The 16,135-nt window shown below is 50.9% G+C and overlaps 1 protein-coding gene across 1 annotated transcript in view; it reads left to right on the plus strand.

The window, feature by feature from the left end:
* PDIA5 (protein disulfide isomerase family A member 5) overlaps positions 1-16,135 on the plus strand; it is a 92,076-nt gene that overhangs the window by 24,367 nt on the left and 51,574 nt on the right. The window contains exons 4-7 of the mRNA XM_043473153.1: positions 7,191-7,274; positions 7,765-7,810; positions 11,173-11,265; positions 14,893-14,953. Coding sequence (XP_043329088.1) covers positions 7,191-7,274; positions 7,765-7,810; positions 11,173-11,265; positions 14,893-14,953 — 284 coding nt within the window. The remainder of the gene's footprint in view (positions 1-7,190; positions 7,275-7,764; positions 7,811-11,172; positions 11,266-14,892; positions 14,954-16,135) is intronic.

Consider the following 16,135-nt stretch of genomic DNA (forward strand, 5'->3'; position numbering starts at 1 on the left):
AGGTGGCAGAAGTGGGCAGAAGAGCTTGGTTTAGCTGCCCCATCCACCTGGGTCCATTCACTTGAGCACTTACTCTGTGCTTTGAGGCACAGACCTGGCTAATAGTGTCCTTGAGGATTGCAGTATGCAGGGAGGCAGCAGACATCTAGCCAGGTGATTACAGTCACTTCATTCCTTCTGCCTAGAAAGGTTGAAGAAAACTTCCCGGAGGAGGTTGAGTTCAGACTTGGGGCAAGCCTTCAGAGGACCAGGTCTTTCAAGTGCCCTGGCCTTCGCTGCAGGCAGCTCCCTGTGGTGTGGCCCCTCGGTTGTCTGGCCGATGGGTCTGGAGGTGACAGTCCTGCTTTGCTCCCTGGACAGGCAGGATGTATGGTGCTGGGCTTAGTGTGTAAAGACAGACTAAGAAGAAGAGAACTGGGGACTCATTTGGAGACATAATGTCTGGAATCAATAAAAAGTGCTGCTGGAAGAGAGAATCCTTTGACTTGATGCTCTAAGATGAAGATCTAGGGGGCAACTTAGGACTTTAAAGAGGTAACCTGAAGACAAAGGGTTGACTCTTCACATAATTGCTACTCAACTCATGCCTCTAAGAGGAGGTATAAGCTGAAATATTAAATAGCTTTTAAAAGTTTAGATAAGTAGGTGGATTATGGAGCTATAATGGATGATGTTGGAAGCCAGAATATCAGGTAGGATACAACCAAATCTTCCCCAGAACAACCACAGGGATAGAACTGGGAGCTCTGGTCCTTGCAGGCCGCCCTGGGTGGCAGGGCACGGATCACCATTACACAGGGAGATCCCCATGGATGTGAGCTGGACAACCCCTTCTGCTCAGCCACTCCTGCTCAGAGATTTCTGAACGTGCCCCATAAATCACTAGGGGAACCCAGTGTGTTCTCTCTAGGCCCTGTGATGACAGCACTCAGCTGTGTTCGTGAGTCTGAATGAGATGCCCCTGCGGTGGGCAGATGGAAGGGCAGAAATGCTCTGGCGGGTGCTCTCCACTGCTCTGCCGGGGTGTGAGCAGGGGACCACAGGTGAACAGCCGGAGCACGGCTGCCCTTGCATGGGCCCTGCTGTGTGTGCTTCCCCAGCTCTGCGTCCCGCCCTGCCAGCGAAGGGATGGAGGCAGAACGGGGATGCTGGGACTTGGGGTGGGATGACAGCCCCTCTGCTTTCCTCCCTTAGAAGGCAGGTGAGGGGCCAGGGGGCATCCGGGGGAGAGTAGACAGTGCTCCAGGGTGGGGAGTCTGTAGAGTGTGTGCAGTGATGACACAGCCCTTGGCTGAAGGGTCAGCTCAGCTGCTTACTAGCCCAGTGACTCTTGTCTTCAAGAGTTTTTCCTTGGGTGAGGACGTCTTGGTCATTGTGAGGATGCCCCTGAAGAGAGATGAGTCAGCCGCAGTGCACAGGCTGTTCTGTTTGGACCCTTACGAACTATGGGGTGCTGTGAAATTTGTAGGGCTGCAGGTTGGGAGACCTGGCTTTGAGTCTAGGCTCTGACAGCAAATAGCTGTGTGACCTTTGGCAAGTCACTGCCCGTCTCTGGGCTTCAGTCTACTCTTGTGTGAAACATGGAGTTGAATCTTCCAAGTTGCTCTCATCCCTACATAGCCTGGTTGAGAACATTCTGGAAGCTACCAGGCTCTTATGTGTGTACACATATGTGCCGGTATGTATGCACATGAAGGCCCGTGTATTCATGTAAGTGTGTGGGAGGGTGTGTCTTCTGGTCTTCGTGTCTTTCCCCACCCTTGGTGTCTGCTTCTGACATCCCTCCTGTCCTTCGCTCTCAGCCTCTCTCCTTCTTTGTTCCCTCTCATTTGATGGTTTCTCTTGCCTCTTCCTTTCTCTGGTCCCTGCCCATTCTTTTGGTCTTTTTCCTTCTCTCTTCTCTATGTGGATATTTCTTCTCTTTTCCTTGCTTTTCTGGCTCTTTCCTCCTTACCCCTGCCTGCACACCGACAGCCACACACACCCTTCTCTGCCGGTTTTCTCAGGCCCGTAACTTGTTGCTCTGAGGTGTCTCTAGGCTTCCTGGCCTCCGTCCAGGGGCCTGTCAGCTCTCCCTTCCCCTCACTCCACCTCCTGGCTCAGATCTCAGCAGCCACACTCAGGTTGGCTGGTGGTACTTGTTCAGCTCTTAAGTGGGTTGTGTGTGAGGGAGTTGGTATTCCCCGTGTGCTCTGCAGCCTGGCATCGGGCTCGGCCTTGGCTCTGAGTGCTGCTGTCTGGGCGGCGAAGCTGGAGCCAGCAGGCGGGACCTGTGCCCGGCTTGCTGATTCCAGGGGCTGATTCTCACTGGGCCGAGGCAGCCTTATGGGGTGCTTGCCGCTTTCTTCTCCCTAGGGTTAAGGTCATTATGTTATGGCATTTTCCTTCTTCCCCGCTCTCATTCTCCCATCTGCTGTCTTTCCCCAGGAGCAGCACTGGCTTCCTAGATCCGAGATGGGGGGCCTGCCAGGGCAGGCATAACATATTTTGAAGCCCATGTTTTCTTCCAGAAATTATTTGCTCCTTTACATGTAAGCATGTTGAATTATCATGGGATATAAAGTGGGCTTCCAGAAGAGGTTGTCGTTCTTTTGTTGTAGTTTCAGACACCTCGTGGCATGCTGCCATGCTCTCATGAGGGTGTCGTGTCCCCTCCAGAACTGCTGGGCTGGGGAAGCAGGTGGAGGATGGGATGACACACTCTTTCTTGTATCCTCTTTTATGAGCTCTGCTGGGTGATTCATGCTCAGCCAGGTGTCTTCTTGAGGTCGTACCCAGGAGGACAGGCAGACTTGGGAGGATCCTGCTGTGGGAGTCCCGTTGTCAGCAAGGCCAATGAGCAGCCCCCCAGGTCCTGGCCAGCTGGAGGCCCAGCTCTTTCAGGGCTGTTCTCTGTCTCCTGGCTTTGTTCTCCAACCCCTTCCTTCGGTGTTGTCCTCCACAGTCACTCTGAAGCTGTTTCTTGCTCACTCGCTCATCTCTCATTTTCTTCATGTCTCTGAAGGGGGGAACATGTCCCACCTTTCCTCTCCTCCCCATCCTCAGGGTCACAGGTCCATCTGCTCAGAATCCTGCCATGTTAGACCCAGCAGATAGGGCCCCTTCTTTGGTAGGGAAACAGACCCCAGGAAGGCTGAGTGGGCCAAGGACACACAGTGTCCAAGATAGGCTGGGGGCCTTGCCTCTGGTCCTTATAGTCTGCTTTCTGCCTGCTGCAGGAGGCTGCCCAGGGTTTGCATGGATATAAGATTGTTGCCTGGCCAAGTGAGGATCTGGTTGTGAGTTAGGAGAGAGATGATGGAGGTTCAGATCTTTTTTGAATCTCCACCATCTGTCCTGGTTTTTGGCTCTTGGTTCGTCCGTCAGGATGCAGGCAGCCTGCCTTGGTGTTTTAGTAATACTTGACCCCGTCGGGGGATGGAAAGCTCTGCCCAGCTTGTGTGACAACTCTGCATTTTGCAGCTGGGGAGCCAAAGTCCTGCTGGAGGTCACAGGCTGGCTAGGGGCAGAGGCAGACCTAGACGGCCAGTCACTGCAGCCGGCGGCCACTGCGGGAGGGTTTCCTACTTAGGCTGTGACGTCTGTAAGTCGAGTAACCGCTTTCCGAGCCTCCAGCACCTTACTTCTCTCTCTTCCTGCTCTCACCTTTTATCTCTGGTGGGTCTCTTGAATGATCCTTATTGCATGTGCAGATCTAGTAAGCACAGCACTGTGTACCCGCAGCCACTCTCTGCACTGCTGGCCAGCGACCCACAACAAAGTCGAACAGAAACAACGGGTGTGTGTCTGTCTGGGCTGGGGATGGGGAGGGAAGTGTGAAAAGGCCCCAGTGACCTTCCTCCACATTCTCTGTAGAGCAGAGTCCAGGGAGGCGGGGAAGGAGGGGATGTGGCAGGTCAGGGGGTGAGTAACCAGTAACCAGGCAGAGGATGGTGAGGCGCCAGCAGAGAAGGCTGGTTCCTGCAGGACAGTCTGGGGAATGACAGGTGAAGACCTCTGCACGGCCAGACACTTTCTGTGGTTGTCCCCTCCCTCTCATCCCAGCAAAGCAGCTTATTCCCTGCTGTCTGCCTTTGTCTCCTTCCTGGCTAGAGCATTAGTCATTGGCTAGGGAAGGGCAGGAGCACAATTAACTGCGAAATCTATCAATCCAGATCCTTTTAAGTCCCTGAGCTTGGGTAATTTCTCCCCTTCTTGAACTCTTACGACTTTTATTGTACTGCACAGTTTGTACTGCACAGTTAGTGCATATGCGCATGCACACACGCACACGTACACACTCTGAGAGGCAGAATCGTAGGAGGGAGGGGAACCGATCTGAGAGCGCACTGTCAGGAATTGTCACCTGGCAGGATTCCTGGAGCTCAGTAGGCAGAGCCCAGAGAGCCAGCCATGAGCGCCTCATCCCAGCACGACAGCCAGCATCACTCACTCACTCACTCAGGCTATTTATAGAGTGCCTGCTATGTGCCGGCAGCCTTTGTAACCCTGGGGAACCAGCCATGAACAAAACAAAGCCATCGGCTTGGTGGAGCAAACCTTTCTGATGGGGGTGACAGTCAGTGGACGTCTTGGGGGAAGGGCAGAGAGCTGGTGGGGAAGGGCGGGCGGCAGTGCCAGATGAGGGGGGCTGAGGCCCTGGGATCTGAGAACAGAGGTGCTCAGAGAGGTTGGGAAGCCGGCTCCCCACCCGCCACCCTGAGTGCATGTGTGTGCGTGTGCACGTGCGTGTGTGTGCAGGGGGGTGGGGGAGCAGAGGAGAGGAGAGGGTTGCAGAGTCGGCCTGAGGGATCCTGTGCCGAGATGGAGCTACAGTTGCTGGACGGTCATGGGGTCATAGGCTGGCTGCGGGCGGGGCTGGACATGCCTGTGAGGAACCTCCATGCTGCCCCCCACCCCAGCTCCACCCAGCCCAGCCAGCTGCTTTGGGACGTTGCTCCTAAGCCTGGCCTGGGTTCCCCGGGACAGCAAGGCTTTCTCCCATGGAGTAGGTTTTTTCTGCACAGCCAGCTCGGGCTGGGGTTGCAAAGACTAGGCCCCATCTCTCCTCTCTGCTTCATAAAATCACAGGAAGAGGCTGCCAGCCAGACTCCACAGAGGAGAGTGCTAGTGTGAGGCTGCCTTGCAGTCTGGGTGCCCCTGCTGGAGGCCAGCATAGGGCGAGGGGGCTGCGGGCACCTGGACCTGGTTTCTGCCGCAGCCCCTATTTGCTGTCATGTTTGAGTGGACAGTAGGTGGTCCCAGAAATCGTTGGCATGAAGCAGAGCAAAGCCGGACAGGGAAAGTGCCAAGGGAATGGTTGTAAACATCCCAGTTAAGCCCTCCCGTCTTCCTTGGGGCAGGGAAAGGGCACCTCAGACACAGTTGTCAAACAGACCCTGCTGCCTGTCCATGTGGCTTCACCACAGAGCACCTGCAGGACGGGGCAGGCTAGACGGTAATCAGCACCGTCAGTGGGTGCGTGGCTGCATGGCTGCACCTTACAGGGCCCCCTGATGCACGCTCTTGGCCCTTCTGGGCCCCCTCTGCACCCCAGCTTATCTGTCCTCTCTGGACTCCCTATCTTAAAAGGTCCTCACCTCCTTGGGGAAGCAGCCTTGGCTGCATCATTAGCCTTCCTTCCTGAGCTCATTGTGTATTTCTTGAGATCTCTGTGTGCTGGGGCAGGATTGTGGCTGGAAGTTGCAGGGGCTACAGTGTTGGCTGCTACAAGTAGGATTGCACAGGGAGGGATGGTGTGGTTTTTGGGGGGGGGTCCCTGAGAGTGCCTGACACACCCTCTCCAACCCAGGCACCTGGCCGGTGAAACATGCTTCTTGAATTGCAAATTGCATATTTACACTTGAAATGAGGTTCCATAGTGTAGCCTGTCCATTGTGAGTGTGGCTTTTAGAATTGAGCTGAATGGTGTAATTAGTCCATCTGCTCCAGGGCTGGTGCACAGCTGTGTGAAGCTGATGGCTGTCAAAGGTGAACTGGTGGGAGCTGACAGGACTTCCCTCAGGTGGTGGTCATACCCGGCAGAACAGTTTTTCACGTGGTATAGTCAGCTGGGATTGGTGCGGGGTGGGGATGCTAAGAGACCCTCACTGAGTCCACTGAGATGTGGGGAGAGGGTCCTGGCATGAGGAGCAGGGCTGAAGGAGTGGGGTAGCTGGTTGCCTCTGGTTGGAAGTTGGGAAGACTTGGCTGAGTGTGGTGAGGTCATAGGGAGGCTGCGAAAGCAGGTAAGGTCTCTGAGGGGGCTGGTGCAGGGCACAGGGGAAACCAAGCCTCATGGGGGTGGCAGAGGGGTTGGAGAGACAAGGGAGAGCCAGGCAGGGTGGCAGCAGGCATCAGATCACCGGGGAGCCTCCTTAAAACACGGTTGCATGAGGACCCACTGGGAGTTTTAATAGAGTACGTCTGGGAGGGAGCTGAGAATTTGCACTTCTGACAGGCTCCTGGGCTGTGCTGATGCTGCTGGTCCAGGGACCACATTTTGAGATCAGAGGTCTAACAGAACAGGAAGCAAGATTAGAGGAGTCATGCATAAGCACTTGGGGGATAGTGAGTGGCTCCCGGCCGACACTTCTCGTTAGAAGAGCTGCAGGAGTGTGATACTGCAGACCGCTAGCACCTCACTGAACCTTTCGCCTTTCTCTGGCTTTTATCAATGCCTGATCAGATTTCGTAACTCCTTCAACATCATAGAACGTTTCTCTCCTACCCTGGTTTGGTGGTGGCACATGCCTCACATCAGAGGTTTAAAAACAAAAACTTCGCTGGGGCCACAAGTGGAGCTTCTGAGTCATGGCCTGGGGGGTGGTCAGGGAATCAGTACATTTGAAAACTTCCCCCAGGTGATTCTAATGAGCAGCCAGGATTGGGAACCACTACCCTGAGCTTGTTTTTCTTACAATGTGCCACCTGCCCACTAAGCTTTTAGAGAACTTACATGGCCCCTTATACGCAGTGATATGTCCTCCCCATCTGCTTGCCTCTGTCTTTCCAGATCAGTCCAGATCCTGCTGGTTTCTCTCCTTCCTCCAGTTCTCTGAGAACTCATTTGTAGTGAGGGCCTCACTTGCTATTGAGAATCCTAAGTTATCTCCTTTACTCTTAGGTCACCAGCAGATTTTCCTCTGTCCAAACCTTCATGGGGACTTTAGGTAACAATTGTCTTTTCCCCAACATTTGTTGTCTTTCAGTGATGCAGAAAGTAGAAAATTGTGCAAGAAGATGAAAGTTGACCTGAGTGCAAAGGACAAAAAGGTTGAATTATTCCATTATCAGTAAGTACACATAGACTTTTCCAATTTCCAAATAAATGCTGAAAGCTTTCATTGGTATTCTCTGCAAACCGCAGTTTTTAGTGAGATTAACTTTATTTCAGAATGATTTTTTTGTGTGTTTACAATTATTTCCTTAAAAAAAAAAAACTTGAGCTGTGTTCAACAGCTGAATCTACTAAGATTTTGCAGGAAACCAAAAGGTTAAGTGTCTTCATGTGAGCATGTGCCAAGTCGTTTCAGTCGTATCTGACTTTTTGTGATGCTGTGTACCGTAGCCCACCAAGATCCTCTGTCCATTGGATTCTCCAGGCAAGAATACTGGAGTGGGTTGCCATGCCCACCTCCAGGGGATCTTCCCTACCCAGGCATCAAACCCGTCTCTTATGTCTCCTGCATTGGCAGGCGGCCTTTTTACCACTAGCGCCACCTGGGAAGCCCATGTCTTCATAACCAATCCTAAAGTTAACACCTTTTTCTCCTGTTTTCACAGGGATGGTGCATTTCATACTGAATATAACCGAGCTGTGACATTTAAGGTAAATTTCCCTGCCTTGTTCTCAGCAGAGGAGGAAGGGCAGAGTGCACAAATGCCCTTCCGAATGATCTGAGGGAGTCTCATCTCTAGAGCATAGGTCAGCAGAATGCCTGGAGAAGTTTGTAGCTGTGAAACCAGTGGGGATGACCTGCCACTTTGTAGACGGTTTGTGACTCTGTCGGTGAGAGAGACATCTGACATCACTCTGTCCAGTGAGACGTCCGACATCATGCCCTCCTCTGTAGAGGCCAGAGTCTCCCTTCACTGTAGTCCAGAGCCCTCCTTCACCTCTACAGTCATGTCCCGGGGGGCTGCCCACAGGCCTGAGGGGGCCAGTGGTGCCCAGGTTAACACAGTGTGCAGGACCTGGGCAGGGCAGCAGCTTGGTCCGGATGAGATGCCCACATCACTGAGATGTTCTTGGCTACAAATCCGATTCAAAAAGAGATAGAAAAGCATCAGTGAAAATAAGGATGGAGATCCTCTGACCTGCAGGTGCTGTCCTGTATCACCTGGCAGCTCTCCTGGCCCCAAGTCCTTCCACTGCCCTTGGATTCTCCTCCTTCATGTTCCTTTCCTCAGATCAGTCTTCTGCCTCTGGTCCAGGCTGCAGCCCCTGCCCTGGCTAGGGCCATGTATTCCTTCTGTCGCAGCATAGGAGGGTTGAATCCACCCTCTCTGATTCTCCTGCTTAGACTGCATTAGACCCTGGGCTCCTCTCTCTTTGTCTCTCTCTCTTTCCATCTGTTTCCTTTGATTCTTTTCTGTCTGTCCATCTATTTGTGTGGCTGTCTGTGCCCTTCTCCCTCTGCCTCTCTCCCCCTACCTCCCTGGTCATTTCTTGTTTATCCACTAACTCTTGTTTTAAGTTGCCACAGCTTTTACCTAATACAGACTCAGCCTGATTACTCATCATCTTAACACCCACTTAGACACTTAGAGAAAATTCTACCAACTAGAGTTGCTTAACCCCTCTTATTTTGTGTTAAGATATCAGCTGAAGTGGTAACACGTGCTCCTCAGATGTGGGAGCTGGGTGGTGTGGGGGTGTTGCTGATAGAGGCGGCGGGGCTTTTTGTTTTGTGTCTGGAGGTTGTGTTCAGTGTATATTTAGCTGGCCCTCTGAGGAGTCTGTCCTGGGCTTGTGGAGCAGGGAATAGCAGCTTCTCAGAACTGCAGTGGCAGGAGAGACACCCAGGTAGGTGGTCTGGACCTGCCTGGGTTGGGGAGGCTGAGTCCTGGCTTCTGTCCACCTTCTCACAAAGACCAGGTGTATGGGATCTGCTCGCTCCCATCCTGCCTGTGATCTTTGCATCAAGGAGCTGGAGAAGCGGCCAAGCATGGTACAGGGTCAGGGTCTTAGGTGGGGAGAGGGCATCCTTGGTCCCAGGGTCCCCGAAGACCATGGGACCATCAAGGACTGGGGAGGAGTCCCTGGGGATCTCTAGTGTAGGGGGGTGCGATGGTGGAGCTCTCATGACTGCCCGACAGCTCCTGCTTCTCAGGGGGAGCAGCCGTGAATGAAGCCCTCCTTGGTCTCAGGTCAGTTTTCCCTTCAGGGTTTCTCCTGAGCTTCTGTCTCTGCAAAGATGAAGGAGTCCCCCAGCAGGGTGGGTGCATAGTCTGGCTGTTGTTACTGTCCCCTTGTACGGTTCAGAAGGAGCCTTGACACTGAGGCAGGGGTGGGGGTTCTAGCCCTTTAACTCAGCTGGTCCTGGCATAGACCAGGACTTCTACCCCCCACCCCCCTCCAGGGCAGTAGTTCCTACCTACTTTGAGTTCCTGTCCTACTGAGAATCTCCTGGAAGCTGTGGACCTTATCGCTAGACACTGTGTGCATACATACATTGGAGGGAGTGTTTTCCCATGAGTCTTGGGCTGCACAGACTGTTGAGGTCCACTGTGCACCCTAAGTTGATAGCATCTGCACCAAGCTTTCTGGAACAGCAGGTGGGTGGGCTCTCATAAGCATCTTAATCACATGGCTCGTGGGCGTGCCCTGTGGCTGTGGGTGAGTGTGGCTTTCAGGGTAGCCCTGCTGGCCTCACTGGCTGCTATCGTCACAGTGAAGCTTTGACAAGGTGCTGAGAGAAGGCTGATCCGCCTCTGCCTGGTAGGAACAGCCATCTTCTCTTGCCAGCAGGCGTTTCATAGCTCTGTTTGGACAGACAGGGACCACTATCTGAATGAAATTCTACGAAGTCCTGGCTGTCTCCCACTCTCCCATAGAGCTCTTTCCAAAAAGGAATTTCTAAGAAATAGCAAGCCTCCCAGGTCCTCTGTGTGTGACTGGTGGGGGAGCTGGATGCACAGCCTCACTCAGGGTTTTTCCATCCTCACCACAGACCTCCCTCCCTCCCCAGCACACACGTGGCACACCCAGCTCATCATCTGCTCACAGGAGCATGCTCAAAGCGGGCAGATGTAATGGAATCTTGCATCCAGTTGCAGAACACTGAGGGCTCGTCTGATGACAAGGAGGCCACCTCTCCAGGGTTGGAGGGATAGAGGCTTGGCTGGTTTCTGGTACCCGGTCCTGGCTCTCGCAGGCTTTGAGCGGCATTTCTGAGATGACTGTTTGAAAGCGAAAGGAATGCGGCTTCTGTTGTGTGGCTGGTGGGGAGGGGAGCGGATGGACGTGTCTCCCCCGCCACATTCCTGCTCCTGTGTGTCCTGCCCGAGGGGAGCAGAGAGCTGAGTCAGTTGTCCACAAGACAAAGGCTAGTTAAGCCCTTTATCCTGAAGGTAGGACTGTCTTTGTCTAGAAAAGTGTCTCTAAGGAGAGAAGTCCAGCAACCAGGAGGCCACAGTTATGAGCACCCTGCCCTGGGGGGCTTCCCACCTGCGTCCCAGAGAGTATGATCAGGATTTAATGCACTCCCAAACCAGTTTAGATCATGAAATACGAAGCAGTTTACCAGCAGGCGTGATTAACTGGCTTATGCCATGGACAGTTTTAATGGCTGTGTGAATGTGTAAGTATCTTACATAGCACAGGACTGGAGACCTTTATTCAAACTGATCAGGGAGACTTTTTGGAAGAGATGAGATTTATCAGAAGCATGTGCCTCTGTTTTGAATAAGCCAGCTAGTTGTCTCGAAGTTCCTCTCTCTTGTCCCTGAAGAAGCATTGTAGGTGTCGGTGGGCCAGCGTTAGGTGTCATGTGGGGTGCATTTGTAGGGCTCTTAGCAGTGCTGTCAGTGGGTGATGGCATGGCACACCCCAGTCGTTTGCCCATAGGCTGTGTGCATCCAGTTTCAGGCACTTTAGTCTCCAGGTAGGGGATGGGGCAGGTTCCTGATCCCCTTACCGCCTCTTTTCCTGGCTAAAATGAGTTTTCCCTTCTCTCTCCTTTTCCTCAGTCCATAGTGGCCTTTCTGAAGGATCCCAAAGGGCCCCCACTGTGGGAGGAAGATCCTGGAGCCAAAGATGTTGTCCACATTGACAATGAAAAGGTAATTTTTCCATATCAATTCTGATGGACTTTGGAAGCTTCCCCCCAACCAGGGTCCCCCAGGAGAGATGACTGAGAAACTGAGAAATAGGAATATTATGGAACCTCCAAGGGATCCCTGGGCCAGGCCTTAACATTTGGTTTCCCTTCCGAGCTCCGAGATGGAAACAACAGGAGATTAGCTGCCTGGGACTTCTTCTGTTCTCCACTGTCTTATATAATGTATTTTAACATGTGTACATTTTCCTTATAGGGACATTTAAATGTTTCCTTCTCATTATGTAATGTGGTTGTTGCCTTTGTGTTTTTTGGTATTATTTCTAAGGTGGATTTTGTGTTTGCTTTTTTTCTTGTTGTTGTTTAAAAATTTCTGAGAGGTTTAGGTTGGATTTTCAGACTTGAGTCAGGTCTTCACAATTCTGAGTCACTGTGTTAATTTTGAACAAGTTCAGTTTCTGGGTTTGGCTGGGGTGGGGGGTAGAAGGGTGGTTCTGAAGTATAGTTTGCATGCAACCCTGAACCTCTTCCTTTTGAAGCCTGCCCGACATGACCTAAAGGTGCCTCTTTGTCCATGGATGCCTGTGTTTTTATCGTGTGCACACATGACCTAAAGGTGCCTCTTTGTCCATGGGTGCCTATGCTTTTATCCTGTGCACACATGACCTAAAGGTGCCTCTTTGTCCATGGGTGCCTGTGTTTTTATCATGTGCACACATGACCTAGAGGTGCCTCTTTGTCCATCGTACCTATGCTTTTATCCTGGTCACACATGACTTAAAGGTGCCTCTTTGTCCGCGGGTACCTATGTTTTTATCATGTGCGCATGTGTACCTTACTTGGTTGACTGTGCCTTCCTATTGGGATGGGCAAGAACTTCTTTGTCACATTTCAAATGGCCTGTGCAGCAAGCAGTGCTTTTTTGTAGATGGAGGGAGAACATTCGTTTTATCTTGAGAAGATAAAACGTACCTTTTATCTTCCTCTGACTCCCTTCCCTTTTCATTTAAAATCATTGACTCTTGATGCTTGTTATTAGCTCAGAAGAAAATGATGCCATTTATACTTTCTGGAGGAGGGATCATGTGTGATCATCATGAGATAACCAAGTGGGCCTTTCAGATGAAGGGTGTTTCACATTAAGGCGCTGGGCATCAACATTTTTGGGATAGAAAGTGCTGATGTCATCAGCTGGAAGAGGGAGGAGGAGGGGAGGAGGGGCCAGTGTCCAGAGGTGGTGGCACCTGTGCCCATAGCCATGAAAAGACAGACAGCCTAAACCGATGGTTTCTCCCGGGTGGATTTTATGATAATACGTGTTTTTAAAGCCTCTCAGACAAGCAATTGCCTGCTGCCTCCTTCCCCCAAGATGTTCATGTCCTGAAACTCCTAAAATTGCTCTTCTATAACTAGAAATATTAAGCAGAAATATCTTTTCCATGCCTGTAGGCAGTCCTTTTGTTATACTGTGTACTATTTTCTCTCATGTAGAAATATTAACTGCTTTTGTGCTAATAAAATTCACACATAAAATAACCGAAGTTCCAAATTCAAGTTTGAATTGCCGATTTCTGTTTGTAAACTTAAGAGTTCCACACTTATTTGAAGGTAGTTAAGCATCTTTGATGGTCAAGGCTATGGTTTTTCCAGTGGTCATGTATGGATGTGAGAGTTGGACTGTGAAGAAAGCTGAGCGCCAAAAAATTGATGCTTTTGAACTGTGGTGTTGGAGAAGACTCTTGAGAGTCCCTTGGACTGCAAGGAGATCCAACCAGTCCATCCTAAAGGAGACCAGTCCTGGGTGTTCATTGGAAAGATTGATGTTGAAGCTGAAACTCCAGTACTTTGGCCACCTCATGCGAAGAGTTGACTCATTGGAAAAGACCCTGATGCTGGGAGGGATTGGGGGCGGGAGGAGAAGGGGATGACAGAGGATGGATGGCATCACCGACTCGATGGGCATGAGTTTGAGTAAACTCTGGGAGTTTGTGATGGACAGGGAGGCCTGGCGTGCTGCAGTTCATGGGGTCGCAGAGAGTCGGACACGACTGAGCGACTGAACTGAAGCATCTTTGAATGTAATATGATATTTGTTACTGTTCAGGATATGAAACCAAATTGCTGCAGGCTCAGGAAAACCTTTTCTTCTCAGATCTTTTTAACAATTTTAGCTCTGGGGATTCAGAAGATCATTTTCAAAGCATCCTCCACTCCTAGTCAGGGTCAAAGATCTTGGTTACTGATTTTCTTCAAATGGGTGCCCCTACCCTCTAGATACATAAATAAGAGTGAACATTTTCAGAATTGATTATGTAATGTTTTAAATTCTCACAAAATATTTTAATCTGTTTTCTCTTACTGAAAAATTATAAATAATATACGTTCATTGTTGAAAATTTAGAAAATACAGCTTAAGCGTAAAAGAAAAAAAAAAAACCACCCCATCCCTGCCCATTGAGAGGTACTCACTGCCAGTATTTTCTGTAGCCTTCAGGCTTTCAGTGTAATGCACACATAAACAATGTTACTCACACAAGTGTCATTACATTTTATATGCTGTTTTGTCACTTGCTTTCCCCCCTTACTTAATGTGACATGCGCATCTTATTGTGACATTAAATATTTCTCTCCATCGTTTTTAATGATGCAATAGTATTCTATTGTGCAGGATGTACCATCATCTATTTACCTAATGCCTTGTTGCTGCCAGGAAGCCTGCATTTTGAAATTTCCTCTTATTTTCTTTATTATTTGAGAGAGAAAAACCTCTAATTTTCTTCCATGGAAACTGGTTAGAGGAGCTTATTTTAATCAAAATGTGCTCTGTCATGGTGCTACTCCGCAGTCCTTGATAGATTTGCTTTTTCCCGAACATCATTGACTCTGGTTGGAAGAAAAGTCTCCTGCCCTGCTTTGCACTGAAGTCTCTCCATTAGCATTGTTGTGAGCATTTGTCTTTTTACATTTATTATGTTCATTTAACAAATGATTATATATTGCCTGATAACGAGCCAGGCGCCGTTCTAAGGGTTTTACAAATACAAATGATCCACTTAGCGTGTAGCCTCCTGGGGATGGGGGCGTCTCATCCTAATGCTCCTGTGTGCACTGTGGTCTTCTGGGCCCTGGATGGTTGGTGGCATGACAGGGCTGGGCTGGGGAAGGTTCATGAGGGTGGGTGAGCCTGGGTTGTGTGATGAGCAGATCTCCGCCTGGCCAAGTTGGGCCTCCATGAAAACAAGCACCCACCATAGCAGAGCCATAGATCACAGAACAAGAGACAGCCTCGTGGGGCCCAGTCAGCGCTTTGCAGTCTCTTCATTGTTCGGTGGGAGCTGCAAGTAAGGCTGGTAACCTGGTCCCGACTACCTCGTCCTGCCAGGTAGCCTTGGGAAAGCCATTTGTCCCCTTGGGCCCTCAGTTTCCCCATCTGTAACATGTGAGGTAGCTAGAATAGATGGTCTCTGAGGGCCTTTCAGCCCTGACTTGCTAGGACTCTGTACTGCACTCCATCCCCCAAGGCAGACCGTGGGATTTCAGAAGTGCTCGCTGCACTCCACCACCAGGGGTCCCCAGGGTTGTCACCCCTGTTCTGTGCTGTCTCTAACCTGCGATGTTCTGTGTACCTCAGGACTTCCGTCGGCTCCTGAAGAAGGAAGAGAAGCCGATCCTAATGATGTTTTATGCTCCATGTGAGTACCTTTCTTGTCTGCACTCAGGTCAGACTCTGGGCGGGGCCCCTGTGGATGTGAGGGGGATGGAAAACTAGCCCCGGGCTTCCCTTTGGAACGCCTAGGCCTGCCTGGTCACAGTGCTCACCCCATCTCTCTGCCTTGCACGTCTTTTCTTTGTCTGTGCCTTTCGTCTGACTCTGCCCCTCCATCCACACCAGTTTTTCTCTCACTGGCATTGGTATCCTCTGTCCCCTTCCCCCGGCATCTGCTCCAGGTACCTCCGCCTTCCCTGCCCTCTGCCTCCTGCGGCCTGAAGCCCTTGGCTGGCAGCTGTGCATGGTGGAGCCGTGCCTCGGCCCTGGCGTGCACTCTGTGGTTACCGCTGCCGACCATCCTGAGCCTGGCCGGCCTCTGGGCAGCCACACATCCAGCTGGGAGGGCTGAGGGATCAGGACCAGGGAGGAAGGGCCCGCTATTGGGTTTCAGTCTCTATATGAGGCTAGAGGTTGTGAGAACAGCAGAAGGATCACTGAGATGGTGACCAGAAGACTTGGGTTCTAATTCCAACTGTGTCATCACTGTGCTAGGTGACCTTGGTCAAGTCCTCACCACTCTGTGCCTCATTTTCCATTTCTGAAAGGGCAGAAAAGGACTGGATCTGAGCTATGGCTTTCAAACTTTTTGACTGTATTTGTAGTATTAAGCATATTTTACACTGTAGCCCTGTACGCTGTAAGTATATAAACTATATGTGTAAGCTGCAAAGTTTCACTAAACCAGACTTACCCTTCCCTACTGCTTGCTATCCACTCTACCAAATGTGGAAGACCTGATATTTTCTTTTTTATTGTTTTTTATTGGTTTTTCCTACTACTTCATAACCCTCTAATAAAGGGTCAGCAAATCATGGCCTGTGGGCTGGCTGCCTTTTCTGTAGATTAATTTTTGTTGGAGCACAGCCAGATCTCATGTGGCTCTTCACAGCATGTTGTCTGTGGCTGCCTTCAAGCTGCAGCTATGGAATGGAGCAGTTGTCCTCCAAGCCACAGATACTCCCCCATCTGGGCCACCTCTGAAGTCTGACTTGTCCCTACCCATGGATTGAAAAGCAAAGACCTAAAGGCCTGAGCAGGAGAGGTGTGTGTGATGGGAGGTGGGTGTATCTAGACGTATCTGTGGCTTAATTGGGTGGCACAGGGT

Source organism: Cervus canadensis, chromosome 7 (assembly GCF_019320065.1).
Source record: "Cervus canadensis isolate Bull #8, Minnesota chromosome 7, ASM1932006v1, whole genome shotgun sequence".
NCBI lineage: Eukaryota > Metazoa > Chordata > Mammalia > Artiodactyla > Cervidae > Cervus > Cervus canadensis.